Genomic DNA, 18,602 nt, shown 5'->3' on the forward strand with positions numbered 1-18,602 from the left:
AAACGTTCTAGAATATCTGTGTAATTTCTTAGAAGAATTAAAATGTCATCGTCCGATGAGGAAAGTGACAATCTGGTATCTATAGAGGAGATTCGCGATAATATGTTAAACACGCCTCGAAGCGAGCGCATGCAAGTTAGCGCTTGGGAAGACGACGATGACGGAATAGAAGCTGAGCGAAATGCGAAAGGTTAGGTTTATCAAAATATGGTCAACCGTCGTATTCGTTTTCACAAAGAACGCCTGCTCTTTGCTTTTAGATCCCGATGAGAAAGATATTCTCGAAGCTGCCGAGAATGGCAACCTCGAGAAACTTAAAAAATTAATAGCCAAAAACAAACACTTGTTGGGGTGCAGGGATAAGGATGGTTATACTCCTCTACATAGAGCTTCCTATGCTGGTCACGTAGATATTGTGGAGGTACGTATTTTGTTTTTTCCGTTTCTTAACGTCGGTATTAAATTCTTTTTATGTTTTATTTACAGTACCTACTACAAGCCGGTGCGAGTACAAGTTCTAAAACTATGGACAATTGGGAACCATTGCATTCGGCTTGTCATTGGAACAATGTGGAATGCGCTGCAGCCCTAATTGCAAACGGAGCAGATGTAAATGCTAAAAGTGCAGGGGATCAAACTCCTTTGCATTTAGTATGTGCAAGCTCTCACAATTCTCAGGCATTGCAACTTTTACTTCTACACCCAGATACAAATCCCAAATTGGTAAATTCTGGTCAAGATACCGCGGAACAAATTGCTAGACGAACAGGAAAATATTACCCAATGTTTGAGATCATCGAGGACTGTTTAAACGTAATTTGAAGTAGGTCCATACTCATTCTGATTTCATATTTTATAAATGTTCTTAATATCTTTATATATATAAACGTTGCAATGTTATGAACATAAAAAATCTATGGATGTGTAACAATTTGATGTAAACGTATATGTTTGGTTTACCATTGTTCTGTATACAAGTACATCAATAACAAAACATATACCTCCTAAGTAAGTGAATTATATGCTCTGATACAATAAAATATAAAAATATGATATGAATGCGTTACTAGAAATATAACAAAAAAAAAGCATCATCTTAGTGAACATTTCGATAAAATAATACTTGGAACGTGCAATTCTTTTGTTCTGTGGCTAGAAACGAGACGGCAAATCGATTATAAAAATACGAACTTGAACGTGTTCTTTTCTATTTAAAATAATACGTTCGTTTCGTCGATGATTTCGAAAGGCATTTTGGTTTCTTTTATTTACATTAGAGGGACGTTAAGTTAACGAATTTCGGGGTACCGTTGCTCAGACGTTTGGACCCCTCCCATATCAAAACGGTCGAGTCCTCCGTGACCGCGTACAAATGATGCTGATCCAACGCCCATGCGATTGCGATCACTGCTCCACAGCCCTTGATACCATTCAGTATTTCCCTAACTAATCTCAAGTCCCAACTGCTCCACAATCTTATCACACCGTTGTCTAATCCTGTCGCGATAACGTTCACGGACACTCCTTCAGGAGCGTTACTATAGCAAAGAGATGTGATCTTTCTCCTAGACAAAACGGAACCGACCGGTCTAGCATTTATGGTGAATACTTTCAATTCTGACTGGCTCGAAGACGCGTTCTCCGCCGTCTTGCTGGTCTCGTAAGTGACTGCAATATCACCGAGGGTCTCGCTGATCGCCAACAAACGAATAGGATAATTCTCCTCGGAAGATATTGACCTTACGTACGTTAAACTGAAAAAGAAATGTTCACATGAAACAATAGGATCTTTCATAGAGGTATGTATACATATATGCAATATGTGGGGGTACCTGTTCAAGTCCCAGATAACTATGACCCCACTCGCGTCACCAGTGACCGATATACTGAACGCTCGTGAAAGCGATATTGTCGTGATTCTGCTCCTGTGAGCCAAAAGGACGCATGGCGGCGTGGAACTGAAGTCAATTTTTCCTGGCACGACGGTGTACGTGTGAACCGTTACCCTGCCGGACAGGTGACCTGCCCATAATTGCCCACAATCTGGCGCTGATCCTAGTATAGTGATCTAGATAAAATACTTTGATGTTACTAGATCCGTTAGGAACCGAATAGATATCATCTTTTGAATTTCAAATCGTTTACCGGGTCGAGGCCTGATGACTTGATCAAAGGTCTCGGTGGTTGTTCCTTTTTACATTTCAGTCTTGCGATACCATCCGTGCCGCTCCAGGACACCAGGGCAGCTCCTAGGACGGATGTCCCGCTCAACATGCTTGCGCCTGGACAAAGATTTTTGAAAGTATTACAAACATCTCCTTTAGAGAATTAGATCGTGATTGTTTACAGCTGTAGGTTTCAAGGAATGAATAAGAAAATAAGATATACTTTTCTCTTTCGTGTAACCGAGCAGAAGGGTGGTGTAACTGGGCAATCCGAAGACGTCCCCTGTCATTAAAGGAACCAAACTCGCTAGCGGTGCCCTATGTTTATGCTTCCAACAGAGAACCGGTTCGTTTCCGGGCGCGCCCACGTAGTTTCCCCATTTGATACCTGCAATAATTTTACAAGAATATGCACTCCATTAAAGGATTGAATATTTGAAGCTTACCATCCACACCCTCGATAACTTGTGGCAACGACGTATGCATAATGGTGTTCCCAATGTTTTGGAGCGGCAGCAGGTGAGCAGTCGTGAACAATTGCGCCGGCGTTTGGCCATAAGTGCGCACCATGGTCTCCCACGCCCGACGCTCTAAAGGATCTGCTATTTGCTCGACATTGAATCCGTAATAAGTCTGAAAGCGTTGATCTATGAGCTTGGCACCTTTATACCATGATTTATCAAAAGACTCACCGCGGGATGAAATACATTTATAGCCTCGACTGCTGGTTTGCCGGTCTGCCTGAAACCGAAGACAAGATCTATCCAATAGGGTAACACCTCTCTGACGAGATCTGCCTCTAATGCTGCCCTGTGAGCAAGGACGAAGAGCCTGGCGTCTCCACCGCACCACTTCGGCAGCTCAACGTCGCCTACCCTACTGCCATTTTGTCGGACCCCAAAATTGAATCCCTCGTAGTTCAAAAGAAACTCCGGTAGATAGAAGAACTCGGGTATCAATTCCTTGACGTCAGTGGTGGAGTCGCAACTGGTCAATCTCCAGGTGGTGGCCAGTGCATGAAACGTCCGATCGGGGATGTCGAAGTTATCATCTTGATAGCAGAGGAACATGCTGGTGAATGGCGGCAATCTTACCAGAAAGTGCAGCACCGTGCCAGAATTGCTGTAATGTGACCCGTAATGAAACGGTTCTTGATTTAACGCGATCAGATTTAGCCCCTCTGACAATGCCTGTTTCAGATAGTTGTAGTTGTTGATGTAATGCTGCTCGTTCTTCTTATCCTGCACAGCCATAGGCCGGCTGAAGTTCCGGTAAATCTTCGGCTTGTTCAGATCAATCTTCTCGTTGGTGTAATCGGCCAGGACGAAAGGGAACACTGGGTATTGCATCAGGTCGTTGTAAGAGCGACCAGCCAGCTTGTTCAGACAAGTGATATACTCCCAATTGGTCAACGCTCCGCTTCGCCAGAGTGTGATGGCTTCGCCGAGGTCATCGCCGGGTACCCGCCTAGGCAGATTGCAGGCGTTCAGTTCGTTAGCAAACTCGTCCCGTTGCTTCGACGAGTTGAAGGCCAGTAGATAAGTTCTGCCGGTGATCAAGAATATCTCAATGGCTCTCTCTTGCAACTGGTACCTCCTCCGGTGCAGTTCTCGGATGTCTTCGAGACGCCAGGCTGTTCCGCCTACCATAGCCAAATCGAGACCTCCTAGAGCTATGTCGGTGTGCAAGGGTACATCAGGGTTGTCAGGTACGAAGTAGAGACAAGTCTCGCCGATCAGGACCTCACCGGCCATCTCAGCTCTAGGTGTAACCACTTTCGCCTGAGACATTTTGCGTATCCTCTCACTGGTGTGTAGTCGCTCGATTAACGCCGAGGCATTCGCGTCTTGACGATCAGTCATGAACAAATAAGACAACGGTGCTTCGATCTCAGCTGCTTGTAGTTTATCCTGGTGATCGGCCATGAAGAACCTCTTGTCGATGTTCAGATGGCAGCGTTGCAGCCGAATTCGTACTCTGGCTGGTCCTTCAGTAGGGTCGAGCTCCCAGCTTCTCGGGTAACTTTTTTCGAAGTGCCAGGCGGCTCTCTCGTGTGTTAAACGTCTTGCTAGGTCTCTCCACTTGGCGACCGCTTGTGCCTCCATCGCCCTCGAATGCTTCAGTCTTTCCATTAATACTTTCCGTTCTTGGTTTTGTTCATCGACGACCGTCCGCGTGATGGTCATCGCACTCTCTGTTAACAGCTTCCCGACCAAGTCGAAGCTGTGGCCGATTCTCTGTATCGCCGGCAGATTGCTATCGATCCAAATATCCCGGTCTCTCATCAACTCGCGTCTAAGCAGTGCTAGCTCCTCGTTCCATATCCCCGGGCTGGCCTGCTCTATGCCCTTTGCCAGGTCCCATATGCTCAAGGCCTCCTTGAATTCGGCGCAAATTCTCGCGTCTGCGCTCGGCATCTCGTCCCGTCTTTGCAGCAGGTCCCAGAAAAACACGGTGAACTTCTGCTCCACTTGTGGATGGACCTCTAGCAATGAGGATAGCATGTCACGAGTCTTTGGCTCCTCCATCAGCGATCTTACAGCGAATATCCTTGTGTTGTTGCTCTGATGAGGTGCAAGCAGCCACACCATTATCTTCGCCGTGTTTCTGAGCGCGTGTCGAGCCGACCAACCCCTACTCCAGTGGTTCCTCTTCTCGAGAGGATTGCACAGGCCGTGCAAGAGGATCGAGAACAGTCTCTTTGTTAATTGAAGCTCGTTAGCGGACGGTGACTCGTCTGCTGCCGTTATGAATTCAACTGCGCGAGTCAAAACGATGCGAAATCTGTCCAGTAGCTCTCCCTTACCCGGCTCTCGTATCGTTGCCATTGTCGATTGTGGGTGCAAACTCGTGAAGCTGGACGATCTGGAGCCATGGTCGCTTTGTTCGCTGGATGTCGTGAACACCAAAGCGATGTGCGATGCCGAAGCCAGATACGATGCCGTGCTTCGCAGTCGGAAGCCTGACTGATTCGAGACTTTGGCCAACAATATGTCTAGCTCGCCGTCGAAGAGGGCGACTTGCGCGTCTCTCACCACAGACACGCAGCTCTTGGTCTTCGTACAATGCGTTTTCTCTTTCAATTCCATGTGATTTAAGATTAGATGAAGACCCAGGATTGCTTGCATCTGATGACTACCCGGAGACTCCAACAATTTCGACGCGACGGCTACTAGCAGTACAACGATATCGCGGTAGAGGGACGTCGAACTGCCCTTGTGGGCACTACCAACCAACGCTTGCACCAGCGACTCGATCAGTCCTTGTTCGAGTAGCATCCTTAGAGAATTTGGATTCTAAAACAAAAGTAGAGTCTTTTACTTTAGCGTCTGACAAACTGAGACCTTTGCCAACTTACTTTTGCAATTACGTCGGTGATGAACGACACCGCTGGCCTGGCCACATTCGGCTCATTGGCTGACGCTTTGGCGATGATGGCCATCAGTGGCGGCATCGCTGCCACTGTTGGTCCTATTAAAACTAGGTTCTCTAAAGCCACGACCAGCGGCTCGCTGCCAGGATACAATGCTATCTGATTAGCCAAGTGCATGAAATACTTCAGCTTGATGAACTTGTTCACTTCTTCGTCGCTGGCACGTTGCAAGTAGATCTGCACCACCTGCAGCAAGATCGTTGTTACATCGCATACATACTTTTCGATATCGTACAGTCATTGGAGATCCATTGAGGTTCTTAGAGTACCTTGATCAGCGCCGTGCGAACTCTAGCATCGGGGTTGTTGGCCAACACCAGCAGCAGCTCGGCTCTCAAAACGTGTTTCAACACTGAGCCAACTTGACTGTCAGGTAGAACTCGAACCGCGTCCCGAAGTAATAGCAGGAGACCTTCGCAAACCAAACCTTGACAAACTTTCTTCTCATCCGTCCACGTCGTCTGTTTTTCCTGTATGAAAACTCCCGATAAACGTTTGTTAATAGCTTTAAAGAAGACGGAAGTACAAACTGTTTTTATTTACGTTGCTGAGGGGATTGGAGCCATCGCTAGCCGCGATACCGGAGTCTTCCCCAGCGCTAGTATCTTGAGACGGACCGTTACGACGTTCCTTCCTCTTCGGGATCTTGTTTTTTTGGATCTGCGCGTTTGTTAAGCCTTTGTTCAATTTACTGTTCTCCAAGGTTCCAACTGACTCCTCCGAGGAACTGGTGGTCGCTACATTCGTCACTTTGACTATCTCCTTCTGGCCGAGCGATGGCAACAAAAAGTATATGTTGTGTCTCGAATGGGTAATGTATGTTTCCGAGGCCTGATGAACAAGAACCAAGAAATCAGTGATGGCCACCAGGTGAGCAAACTCCGGTGGTGCTCCCATCAGAGCTCTGATCAGCTCTACGACTGCTGTTCCCGTCGTGGAATCGATTACAGCGCCCAATTCCTCATACAAAAAATGTTCCTGGAAAGTTAAAACGTAAACATCTATACTTGGAACAGGTTCCTCTCATCAAAGAAATGAATGTTGAAACTCGAGGTTACCTTGCACAGCGTTAGGATCGTGTCAACGATCTCGACCCTGTTCAACTGCGACGCGTTGAACTCACGCTGCGAGTGCTGGTCCCTCAACAACAGGAGCAATGCCTGCAGCAGCAAGTTCAAGGCGTCATATTTTGCCCATGTTCTCCAGGCAGTAAGCACACCTTTAATTAGTTCAGGATCGGTGATGACAGCCTCACAGCTCTGCGAGAGCACGTGATTACCACTGCTAATATCTTTGATCAAAATCGAGCTATCGCAAGCTGCATCTAACATTGCTTTTAGCATCTGACTACCCGCATGGCATCGTGGTGATTCCAGAACCCGTAGAATCAATGATGTCCCGCCTTCTGCACGGTACTGATTTAATAGTTCGGAATCGTTCCGTATCAAGTGCAGAACTATCGAGAGAGCCAACGCTTGTTCTTCCTCGGTGGAGTTCAGCTCGACGACCTTCGAACAAGCATGTTTATGTATCAGAATTGACCTAACATGAAACTTCTTAATTAACAAATCGTTTAGATTTTTGTGCTTACTCTGGCGAACAGGTACAGGAATATAGGCACACCGCCTACCAAGATGGCCGCGGGTATCAGTCCCCTGTACTGTTGGCATTCCAACCGTACGGAGAGGATTGGAGACACAGACAATGGCGGCTGTTGCGACACCCTGTGCTCCGGCGCGGAGACAACCCTGAAACCTGGTTGACCCGGAAATAGATTTCTTACCACGGCTAGAAACGAGTACACGATATTTATACGCTTAAGACTAACAGCTGCCTCTATAATGTCCGTACACGCACAAGTCGGGATACATACCCGCAGGATTGGCAATAGCTTGAGGATACAGATGCACGATGTTCGGATTCTGAGCCTCGTAGCTAAGCAACAGGTTGTTCTGCAGTTCACCCAGGTGAGAGTTCGTGGCGTCCATGACCGCGTCCCAGTCGATCTTCGTGTCGGACACCTTGGTCTCCACTGCGTGTCTCAAGTAGGTGCCACCATAAGACTTCCTGCGGTTCGCGTCGAACTTGCCGCCTTCTGTGCGAATTATAAATAAGACAATTAATTAATAAACTACGATAACCAATCGTGGAGATCAAGATGCTTACCGAATCGAATCTCTCGGACTCCATCCAACGCTCCGGACGCGATCAATGGCGCGAAATCTGGCTTCTCGGTGTTTAATATACATTCGGCGAGGTTAGTATAGTTAGGCCCAAGGTTCGCTAAGTACAAAGCTCTTTCTTTCGTGAACACTGGACATCTGCACGCGTTTACGTTTGTTAAGTATTTAAGATACTCAATAATATAATTACGCGATGACAGTTACCTGAACACCATCAAATTGCTGAGGTACCAGGCGCCGATATTGCTGGAGCCGATCTGACCCAACAGGACGCACGTAGTTCCCGGTTTTCTCACCAACAGACCGTCAAATGGCAGCAGGGCATTCATCCCTTTCCAACCGTCTACCCAAAGAGTCACGTCCATCGCCGCGCAACGTTTGTTCAAAACAGTATCCTTAACATTCAATGCTAAATGGTGCCATCGACCGGAAGGAAACAAACCCGGTAAGGATGTCTCGGAGACCGTTCGATTTGTCTTATCGTCCGGTCGTGTTAACCGTAGGATCAGGTTATCTGGAAGATGGAACAATGATCAATGAATAGATGTTTGTACAACGATCTAAGGTGACCTGAAACGCACGGTTACCTGATCGAAGATCCAACCAGGTCTCGAGAACCAGAGATTCGAACCCGATCGACATCAAATGTATGATCGACGTCGGCGTGGGTGGTGATGTCGAACCTGCTACGACTGACGTACCCGAGAAAATATCAGACATCGATTGGTCTTTCCACGATAATTCGAGAAGTATGCGTTAAATAGAAAAACATCCCACTTATTGCACATGTATGTATAGATGCTATTCGAGGTTTATTCTACGTTAGGTCATTAGATGCGAAGATGGACCTCCTTGATTTCCCGTATACGTACGCCGGGTTGCCATCTATGGCGGGCCATAAAATGTCAGACTACCCCCAGTAGATTGCAATCTAGTGTCTACGGTGTATACGGAAAATCAGGCAACAGGGGCGTAAGGATTAGTAGAAATGAATAAACGATCGTTACTCGACCAACCTTCGCGGCTCCAGTTGTCGGACAGGACGCCCCAGTCGGACAAGCTTTCGTTATCCGAGTCCAGTAAAGGTGATGTGCTGATTACCGTCCCTTTTCCAGACGCCATCGTTCCTCTTTCGACCCTCAACCACATGGACACCGAGCAGCCGTGCAACCAGACGGGCCAAGCAAGTTCAGGACCAATCGGCAAGCAGGATGCGTGGACGGACCATGGACTGCAGACGCCAGAGTCGAGATGCCTTTTCTGGAAGTTCCTCACGAGGTTTTCTGCCTTCTCCAGGTTCTTATGCTCCTCTGGTTGGGTTTTCAACGTCACCTTTGTTTCAGCCAGCACGGGGAAGGATAGAATAAAGTTCGGCTGCGGTCGGGCGGCCACCACCAGGTGAAAAAGCGACTCGAGCAGCGATAAAAGAGGAGGCGTGTCGACTTTGAACAGGGAAAGATAGACGACCAGTTCCGATGGCGAAATCGACTGTGACGCCAACAAAGTGAACACCTCCAGCACGGCGTGTCGCAAGTCTGAAACGTGTTGAGCAACATCCACGATTAACAATGAGAACAAACGTCACTCCTACGTCAATCGTACCTTGGTATCTGGCATCTCTGCTAGCGAATATGTACCGGAAACCAGCCAACAATTTCGTGATCACGCCAGAACCTGCCAGGGTAGCACAACTAGAGGCGCTTTCTCTGCAAGTGGCTGCGACCTTTCTCAACCCTGCTGTTATGATGGCCCCCCTATCGCCGTCCAAGCCTCTGCGGAATTATCCGATGATATTAAATCTTTGCTACACCCCGCGATTCCAGATCTCGATTAAAGGCGTTCAAAGACTCACTGTTCACTGAAATGGATCAACAGGTCGACCGCTAGAGAGCACAGAGCAGGGTGCGCGTTTGCGTTCCCTCTGGGCTCAATCATTGGTCCCAGGGAGTTGCCTCTTTTGATTGTGTTGGCACGAGGGCTCCCTCCGGGTACTTCGATGTCAGCTTCATACCCGTCGTCCGCGGTTATATATTCTCCCGTACTGCTGTCGTCTGCGGCGCAATCCGGCATCACATCCATCGTCATGGTCGGCAGCTGTAGCAGATTGCAAGATTGTTCGAGTGCAACAAGCTGTGTTTAGAGTCCGATAATTATCGTAATGAGTACGTAGAAGGTAACGCACTCTGTGCCGGGTGTACTGTGGTATAGTTTCTTCTTGAGCAGGCTTTAACAACGAAATTTTGAGCAAGGCCTCAACGATCACAGCCAGTCCGCGGCGCAACTGAACACCCGTCTCGATCAGTGCTCTTCTCAACTCCATGACCACGTCGCAACCACCTGCACCGCAAAACACATTCTGCGTTACCGTAAAACGCTGACAAATAAATTGCTGCACCGCGATTCTGCCAGGAGGGGAGGACGAAGTTATCAGGTGTTCAGCGTTCTATGAATTGTTTATTGGGATTTTAATCCACAGCTGCGTCGGACGGGCCAAGCTACGCACGGTAGAAACGTATTTGTGATTCACGCTCGTTATATAAAACGCTACTTACACAACGGGGACGTTAGGCAGCACGTGAGTAAAGCCTCGAAGAGTCTGTGCGCGGATTTGTTCGTATCTGAAACGGGGACGAACGTGTTAATAATCCAGATCAAAGCATCTTTCATTGGCCTTAGTCCGATCCAGGAACGTACCCATAATACTGTCCGTACAAATTCGCACAGCTAACATTCTAAACAACCGTAGGGACTTCTCCGATAACGGATGCACGGACAGCTCCTGCCGGAACTTCGGGCTGCTGAGGGCAACACCGGCTACGGCTCTCCAAACGGCGCTCGACAGATACAGATTCAATTTCCCATACGAGTCCGCATCGTTGTCCGGTTCTGGGGAAGTTGCAACGACCTCGGGACGATCCTGTACTTCTGGAAACGTGCTAACGGAAGCCTCTGCTTCGCCCTGTTCAACGACTATTTCCTGACCGTTTTGACTGTGTTCGACTCTATCCAGATCTTCTAGAGATTGCAGCAGTTCCTCAGTTTCATGCTTAAGAGATCTGAGTAGAGAATTTAGCGCGGACCTCTCGAATGTCACAGGATTTGAGACCGCGGAGCTCGATTTCCAGATCTCGATTATGACCACGACTTCCAGCAGCGCGTACACACTCCTGGTGAAGGTCGTGTCTGAGAGTAACGTCAACACTTCGTCCAATCCGTTCGCTTCTGTGAACCACTCGCAAATTTGGGTATTGACGATCAGGCAAGACACGGCGGAGAGGCAGGACTGGACAAGGAACTTGGCAGCCGCGTTGCTCCTGTCGGCTACGTAACAGGACTTGGCTTTAAGGAAAGTCGGATAGAATACGGACTTCAGCAGCTCGCGCCTGATTTGGAATCTTGAGCTGGGCCCTATCTTAAGAAGATGAGCCATCACGACGTAACAAAGCTTTGGCTCATCGGGAGTCAGTAGATCTCCGTAGAGCTCCAGGAAGTCCCAGGATCTGGTGGCTGGCCTGTCGCAAGTGGGACAGATGTCGGACTCGGAGTAGGCACCTAATTCTTTAAAGAAGGTGCGCTCGAGGAGTGCGACAGCTGGAGCGTAGGTCGCTGGATCGCGTCTCTTCAGCAGGGATGTGACGTTTGACATGAGCGTCCTGGGCGGAAAACAGCAACAGGTGCCTGCTGCGGCGCATACCTCGATTATCCGCACCTCTAGCTCGCTCGCGAAAGGATGGGACTCTCTGAGGAGGTTGGTCAGAGTCATGAAGAGAGAAGAGATGCAGCAGGCCTGTTTATTCACGGCACCGACGATCGGCTGCGCGTACGCGCTGCCGAATACGTTGGTGTGATGATGACTGGTGACATTGATGACACAAGATTTATGTTTCGATCGGCCGCAGTTCTCTGCGTGCGAAATGTCACGTCGCACGGACTTCAAACCACTGGTCAGCGCGCCTATCATGTCTATCACCTTTCTAGCACGTGTTATCGACTTGACTGCGTCGACGCTCGGCAGAACGACGATCGCCAGGATGGTCCTCTCGACGAGCTTGCCGTCCTGGCTCTCCGTGAACAATTGAAACAACTCGAGAAAGTCCGAGAGCTTCTCCACAGCGGCGCCATGCTGGTCCAGCAAACAATAGAGGAAGGTCACGATCCCGTAGATAGTGGCAAAGATGAACTCCTGCAGCAACGAGCCCTCTTCCGGCGAGAAGACGTTCACCGGCTTACTGCAAGCATCCTCCAGCAGCCTCAGAGTCATCGGTAATAGTCCATTGTGTATGACAGTGGTGGTTGGCTCATTGGCCCTCAAAACGCGTTCCAGCGCCGTTAGCATCAGCCTCGCAGCCGCTGCTTTCAGCGTGGCACAGTCGGTCCGGGATAAGCCAGTCCCGTCTATACCAAACTGAAGGGACCACAAGGTATCCAAAGCGAACTTCAGCACCTGTACAGCCGGAGTCTGCTCCGCCGGGGTGTCGTAGTCCCTCAGGCCTTGCAGCAGCTGGATGATCAGCAGGCTGGTCTCGAAGTTGCTGATTTTAGCGTTCAAGACGGCCTTGATCCTCTCATCGATGTAATCCCGGGGCGTCTTCTTAGCCGGTCGGGTCGGCAACTCGTAAAGAGCGGCCTGCCACTTCTGGTCCTCGTCATCCCTGACGACTGAGGTGAAATACTCGAAGTCCATGGGGTTCAGGCGTATCTTGAGGGTGAGCGAGCGCGACTGGTCCACGCCGTCCGTCAGCAGCTCGGACTCGCTGCTCGCGGTTTCCGGCGTGTTGCGCCGCGTTTCGAACGTCCCGAATAGTGATCTCTGCTTATGGTGGACCGGCACCTTGGCCGCACCGCTCTGTCTCCGACTAGCTCTTCTCCTTGACGCGGCATTGCCCTCGTGGCAGACACCGTTCCGGCTGGATTTGCTCGGCCTGCGCTTCGCGTGCGGGACTATGACTACGGTGTCGACGGTGTCGTCGTTGCTGTGAAACTTCAAATATGGATTGGGCTCGCAAACGCCTAAAGGTTTCGCAGGATCCTTGCTCTCATCCTTCTTTGCGTCCTTGCTGATCTCTTCCTGAAGAGCGACTGGATACAAAGCCACCAGCAGTGCCACCAGTTCTCGTCCACAGGAGAGACCTCTCACTCCTAGCAGGTGCAGGATCGCCAAGCAACGCCAGCCACGGTCTTGCGACAGGTACTTCTTCAGGCCGACCAGCTCGTTCCCGTCAACCCTCTTTGCGCAGAGCTCGTGCACGTCCGAGAGCAGCTCGCAGGCAATCAGGGTAGAGACTCCACCGCCACCGACAGAACTGGAATGGGTATTTCCATGCTACGTCTTATACATATATCCTAATCTTATCCATCGGAAACAAGGTGCCATTATCGCCTAGCTATCGCCAAGATACGCGTATCGTTCATCAATTGTATGCAATCTATTTTCAGTGGGACATGCGGTATCTACAAAGAATGTTTTCCCTGTGGGATCGCTGAATATTTCGGGAGCGCATACCGATCTCTCTCTCTCTTTCTCTCTCTCTCTCTCTCTCTCTCTGCGGAAGAAGTGATCTGTACAGCGAGTGCACGTGTGAGAAAGTAACCGCACGCGGTGGCCCGGTGGCAACGTTTGAACGCGAACAAGGATCGCGTGTCGGGATCGGATTTTCCCTCCGCGGTCTCCGATGTTCGTGGCCAAACCGTAAAAATGCTCGGTTCCTTTTCTTCGATTTCGTCGGATGCGCGAGTCCGATGTTGCGACGACTCGTCGGGATGATCGACGGGATCGATCGCGACGGACGTGCGCGAATTCGTTAATCGGCCGATCGGATCTTACCAAAATGATAGGGCATCTTTAACGTCACGGCCTTCTCGAACTTGAGCAAGCAGCTCCGAGAGGAACACGTCCAGCCAGGATGATTTCTGAAACAAGGAAGATATATATCACTGACCGCTCGTGCGTCATTCGTCGCGAATCGGTTTATCAGGTCGATAACGTTAACGAACTACTAATTACCGCAATCGTGAGGTATATAAATAATCCGGCCTTTCGCCGAAATTCGGCTGCGGCGCCGGGCAAAATATGATGAAACCGGATGATGAAACAAATCGAACAACTGAGAGATATTAGAATACGACGATTTAGGACATATCGAGCAAGTCCCTGCGCGGGACCTCGCGTAGATCATCGTTATATCTGGCGGATCGTTATCGATCTCAACATTCTCAACCCTTTGCGAGCGCTAGAAAAGCGAATTTCGGGTATCGGTCGGTGACCAATCGCAAACACATGATTCACAAAGGAAAGAACCATTGTAGATCCTAGATAACGTGAAGTAAATCTCGGTATAAATTCCGCGTCTACGATTCTAGATAACGATTCTTCCCTGAAATTAGAGGCTGTCACGTATTCGCTAGTTTTCTCTCGCATAACAGCGCTGAGAAATCGATACTGTTTACGTTACACGAGACAGATAGATCACGGGCCGTGTTTCGCTGCTTACGGCCAAGAGTATCGGCACGCTGACTGCATCGAGCGCGACTTGTACGTCATCCCGATGCCGCGCCGCGCGAGGCTAAAGTGTCATTTAAACGTGAGGGTAGCGGAACGACGATTGATCAGGATTACGAAACGTTTTCAGGTAAAGGACGCGCGGGTCGAGTGGAGAACCTTCCCGATTAGAAGCGTCGACGAGATGAAAGAACGCACCAAGGTTAAAGGCGACGGCAGCGTGCGCGCATCGCGAAACGGAGCCTGAATGAAGCTGAGCCGGAGAAAGTCCAGGACGCATACCTCGTAACTCTGCGGTTCCGCGTGGATGAAGTGATCCCAGAAGATTTGTAGCCTGTTGGCGGAAGCCGAAGACATGCCGAGACGTTCCTCGTACTCCTTATCGTCGTCCTCCTCGCGGTCCTCGGTCCTCAGTCTGGTGTCCTCTTCATAGCTCATCAGCTCGTCGGAGGTGAACCACGGGCATAGGGTGGCCTCGGACAGATTGCGGGGAGCACCGGTGGCGCACGTAATCCGATCACCTGTAAGCGATCAGAGAGAGATCTTTGTAGAGACAAACCGTGTCCGTGATCTTTGAGACGCTCGGACGCGATCCTCGTCACTGACACACGACCAGCCGATCCTCCCCGAGTCGGATCCCCTCGGTTTCGACCAGCTCTCGCATCCACACGGCAACGGCGTCGTGGCTCCTCCTTCTTGGACGCGGAACGCGAACGAGTTCGCGTTACCACGACGCGATCGCTTAGTGCATGCGTCTCTGTCGATCAACTGCACGCAGCTTACATAACATCCCCACGAGTCAGCAGCAGATCAGTTTCCAGCGTTCGCGGGAAGCCTGCAAGCTTCTCGGCTCGCGAAGCACAAGGCAGTGGAGAGCTCGCGAGAACTGGAGGGAGAGAGCGAGAGAGAAAGAGGCAAGATCGGTAACCTCGGGCTCTCGTAAGCATCGCGACGACCGCCGTCGTCGACTATGGCTGTGGTTGTATGAATGTAGTTGTAAGAAGGTGAGCGTGAACGCATGATTGTGCGTGTGCAACGAGCGAATAATCATCAGTCAATAACGGAGGATTTTGCGTACTCTGTAGTAAAATATTTCTTGTTAATTTTCAGTTGATTGCCCTAATCGGTCTCTACGATTTCTTCTAATTGGAACGAACTGACATAGCTCGCGTCGGTACTCGGAAGCCCCGGTCCACCGACTTTATCAACCTCTGCTCTTCCTCGAATGAAACATGACGCTTATCGCCACGATACAGCGACGATACTTCTTTATTTCTCTAGATCGCCGAACACGAATACCAGCCTGGTCCATCGGGAAGGATCACCGCTGTCAATGCCCTCCGTGGATACTGGTCGCCTATCACGCAGCAGATATTCTTCTCCGCGAGCTCGTTTGTTCGGGGAGATCACGACCCCTTCGAGTGATCGGCTATCGTTCCGGTCAAGCGACAATGATTTACGACAGTCTCTTCCAGCAGGACTTTTTACCGCGACTCGCGAGAGCGGTGGTCATTGATCCTAGGCCGTTCTAGCTCCTCGAAGATAAGAACGAGGTGGACCAATATAGGTGAACTGAGGGAACAGGGCCCGGCACACGACGATCCTCCTCAACGCCATGTAATCACCAGCCGGGAACAAGGGGAACGTTGTTGACGACGAGGAAAACTCCCGGACACGATTCGAGTCGCTCGCAAGCGCCGAGAGATACGGAACACGCGGTTGTAAACGACTGCTACTTCGGCTGCCGGCTGATCGCGATGACTCTTCGGCATCGGGATTCCCTGAAGGAAGGGGGCAGACGAGCCCCCGCCGCTCGCATCCGGCCCTCCAATCCGCTTCCTTCGACGACGGAAGCTTTTATGATTCATGGGAAAACAGAGAAGACTATCGAAATCGGAGTAACGGACCCAAGGGTATAGTTGTCTCTGGGGTTGTCGAGACAGGTGGACAAATTGGTCTCATCCGTGACGATGGTCACGTAGACCATTTGTGAGTTTAATGGCAAACTCGTTGTATAATTATTTCGATGGATTTCGTAATTAGCTGTTACGAAATGGACGATAAAAATGTGACGTCCGAGACGACGTCAACCAGCAACCCCTTGGACAACCATAGTGGTTTAATTAATTGGTAACGAGGACCAAGAAGCGATCTTGAACTGTCCGTTTCCTTGTTTAACGCTAAACTTACAAATGAACGTTTTCATATTTTTTTCTTTTGAAATTGCTAGATTTATAAAGATTGAGTTATTGGAATATATTATGATAAAAATGACAGAAGGTAACAATAAATTCAGTGTTCTCATTCTTACAAAACGGCGCATGTTAAATAGAGCTTGGTTGGTTTAGCGTTAAACTATTGTACTTTGGAGTTGTAGTTTTTTGACGGATCCTTGGCAGATATCTTGTTAATTGACCGAAGGTTGTCACCGAATGCGATGGTCATCGTGTTTTTTCGCGTTTAGCCAACGGCTCACGGAACGAACGGGGTGCCTCCCGTGATTCTAATTATCGGTCATTCCTGCCACGGATCCGACAAACAACCGATAACACCGGCTGAACACGTGCAAACAATTGAAAACATTCAGTTTCAGGCGGCGGAGTGGTCGCTCGGTCGTAATTGCCGATCAATCTTTGACTCGTACACACCACAGTGCTCGACCCGTTGTTGTGTGCGCCACCGCGTTTATCTGGACGGAGTTCTACCCCATTGTTTCTTTAATTAGCCTCCTCTCCCGGCAACGACGACCCGCGATAATGACGCTCGATCGCGTGTTCGCGAAAAACCGCATCATCGATGTTTGTCCCGGCGCGGACGCTTCTCGCGAGCATCAGCAAAAAGAAGTAGATTGTAACGTGAGAGATAGTCCGTCTATTCGATTTGACCGAAAGGATAAGGAAAAACGCAAGGTATACCTCGTCGAATAATTGTGTGAACGATTTTTAGAGAATCTGGAATGTATAGAGTCTAAATTGCTATTATTATAGCGCAATGTTTGTCACTAAACTCTGGTAGTACAGTATTCAAAGATTTGAGCCTCTTTGATCCTTGCGTAGATAACCGGATGTGCACTTGGGTATATATACTTTGGTTGCCTACGCAGGGGCTGAACAATTCAAAGTTGAAACCGTTTACGAATCCTTAAAGAAAAAAGAGCTATGAAAAGATTACAGATTTTCAGAAACTGTGAAATAATCGACTGTTTAAACGTTGACTTTATCTCGAATAGTAAATACTCGAACGCGTTGCATTGTTTACAGACTGTTTAACTGACATTGTTACAAGACTGTATTTATTTAGACCTTTCGCCATTTCTGTTATAATGTATGCTCGAATAATAGAATCGATTCAATCGTTTCTTAAGAAAGAGTCTTCAAAATTTCAAGACTTTGAAAATAAACAATGTGAAACCGGTCGATGGCACTATAGCGGGTGGAAGAAAGATTAGGCTGACGCGTAATCTCGGCCTTGATTTTTTATCTCGAATCGAACAATCGTTTCGGACGACTCCGAAAATCGCTCTAAAATTCGGTGATCGATCAATCGATTTGACCGGCCAAAAAAAAAGGCGCGAGAGTGGCGCCTGCTTAGTCTGTGTTCAATATTTTCTCAGATCTTTTTCTCGAGTATCGATCGAGATGTAGACCTCGCAACAAACAGCCAGCCGAGATAGCGGCTGACCTTCGGTCCTCTCGTTACGCAGCTGATCATTAAGATATACGCACGGACTTTTCTCTCTCTGTTAAAACGTTTTCTCTGGGCGCGCGAGTCGATCGTGCTTTTTGAAATCGCATAACGGTTCCCGCCGTCGGTATTGCCGTGCGTGGTGAACGTGCGCAAACGCCAATTACGGCAATGTCACACGGGAGATCAGAACGGGAGCACTTCGACTTCGACCCAAGATGGCAATGATTTTTCGAGAAACACGACCGACTCTGCACGCCCATAGAATTTTCGTTACCTGAATTGTGTCGGTTGATATAGATTCGATGCGAAAAACAGGAACGTTGCGTCACGATTCATAAATAATCAGGATAACAACACAGTCACCATTGTTCCTCTTCGTACTGTTAGAAGCGCGTGCGGTGATTGTGATTGGGCACTATAAATGGGAATTGTTATTCTCACCCTGGCCGCGATTTTTGCGCCACTTTCAAAGTACTCGCAGGTCCATGCTCTTGCGCGAGATTTTTTTTCCTCGATGCCGACGAACCAACCGAACAAAATATATATACTTGATTAGAAGGGAAACGGTGCACGTTATTAACCTCAACGATTCTTTGTGGAAATAGAACGATCCGCTGTTCGACTTCGCTGCCACG

The 18,602-nt window shown here is 49.0% G+C and overlaps 2 protein-coding genes across 8 annotated transcripts; one reads left to right on the plus strand and one right to left on the minus strand.

Moving 5' to 3' along the window:
• Positions 1-25: 25 nt before the first annotated feature.
• On the plus strand, positions 26-1,053 carry LOC117226561 (ankyrin repeat domain-containing protein 49). The gene is made up of 3 exons (XM_033481024.2): positions 26-190; positions 261-421; positions 487-1,053. The coding sequence occupies exons 1-3, from the start codon at positions 43-45 to the stop codon at positions 820-822; spliced, it is 645 nt and encodes a 214-aa protein (XP_033336915.1). The 5' UTR covers positions 26-42; the 3' UTR covers positions 823-1,053.
• On the minus strand, positions 459-18,375 carry mv (lysosomal-trafficking regulator mauve). 7 transcript variants are annotated; one of them, XM_076518296.1, is made up of 24 exons: positions 18,242-18,375; positions 14,563-14,801; positions 13,606-13,691; positions 10,476-13,084; positions 10,334-10,399; positions 9,964-10,118; positions 9,634-9,875; positions 9,384-9,553; positions 8,798-9,316; positions 8,369-8,509; positions 7,986-8,295; positions 7,765-7,919; positions 7,472-7,693; positions 7,190-7,386; positions 6,657-7,106; positions 6,142-6,576; positions 5,868-6,068; positions 5,524-5,784; positions 2,858-5,461; positions 2,612-2,798; positions 2,389-2,553; positions 2,146-2,282; positions 1,833-2,068; positions 459-1,754 (listed from the first exon to the last, which is right to left on the minus strand). In XM_076518296.1, the coding sequence occupies exons 2-24, from the start codon at positions 14,716-14,718 to the stop codon at positions 1,274-1,276; spliced, it is 10,185 nt and encodes a 3,394-aa protein (XP_076374411.1). In that variant the 5' UTR covers positions 14,719-14,801; positions 18,242-18,375; the 3' UTR covers positions 459-1,273. The 7 variants fall into 7 exon arrangements, with proteins under 7 accessions (XP_076374411.1, XP_076374410.1, XP_033336909.2 ...); XM_076518295.1 differs by lacking the exon at positions 18,242-18,375 and adding an exon at positions 15,769-16,021; XM_033481018.2 differs by lacking the exon at positions 18,242-18,375 and adding an exon at positions 15,064-16,021.
• Positions 18,376-18,602: the final 227 nt, after the last annotated feature.

Source organism: Megalopta genalis, chromosome 2, assembly GCF_051020955.1.
Source record: "Megalopta genalis isolate 19385.01 chromosome 2, iyMegGena1_principal, whole genome shotgun sequence".
NCBI lineage: Eukaryota > Metazoa > Arthropoda > Insecta > Hymenoptera > Halictidae > Megalopta > Megalopta genalis.

Coding starts and splice junctions, on each gene's coding strand:
- LOC117226561 (XM_033481024.2), top strand. CDS start 43: ATGTCATCGTCCGATGAGGAAAGTGACAATCTGGTATCTATAGAGGAG. Junction 191..260: donor AGCTGAGCGAAATGCGAAAG/GTTAGGTTTATC, acceptor CTTTGCTTTTAG/ATCCCGATGAGAAAGATATT. Junction 422..486: donor GTCACGTAGATATTGTGGAG/GTACGTATTTTG, acceptor TTTTATTTACAG/TACCTACTACAAGCCGGTGC.
- mv (XM_033481015.2), bottom strand. CDS start 14,944: ATGCGAGAGCTGGTCGAAACCGAGGGGATCCGACTCGGGGAGGATCGG. Junction 10,119..10,333: donor CTGCCTAACGTCCCCGTTGT/GTAAGTAGCGTT, acceptor TTTGCGGTGCAG/GTGGTTGCGACGTGGTCATG. Junction 8,296..8,368: donor CTGGTTGGATCTTCGATCAG/GTAACCGTGCGT, acceptor TCCATCTTCCAG/ATAACCTGATCCTACGGTTA.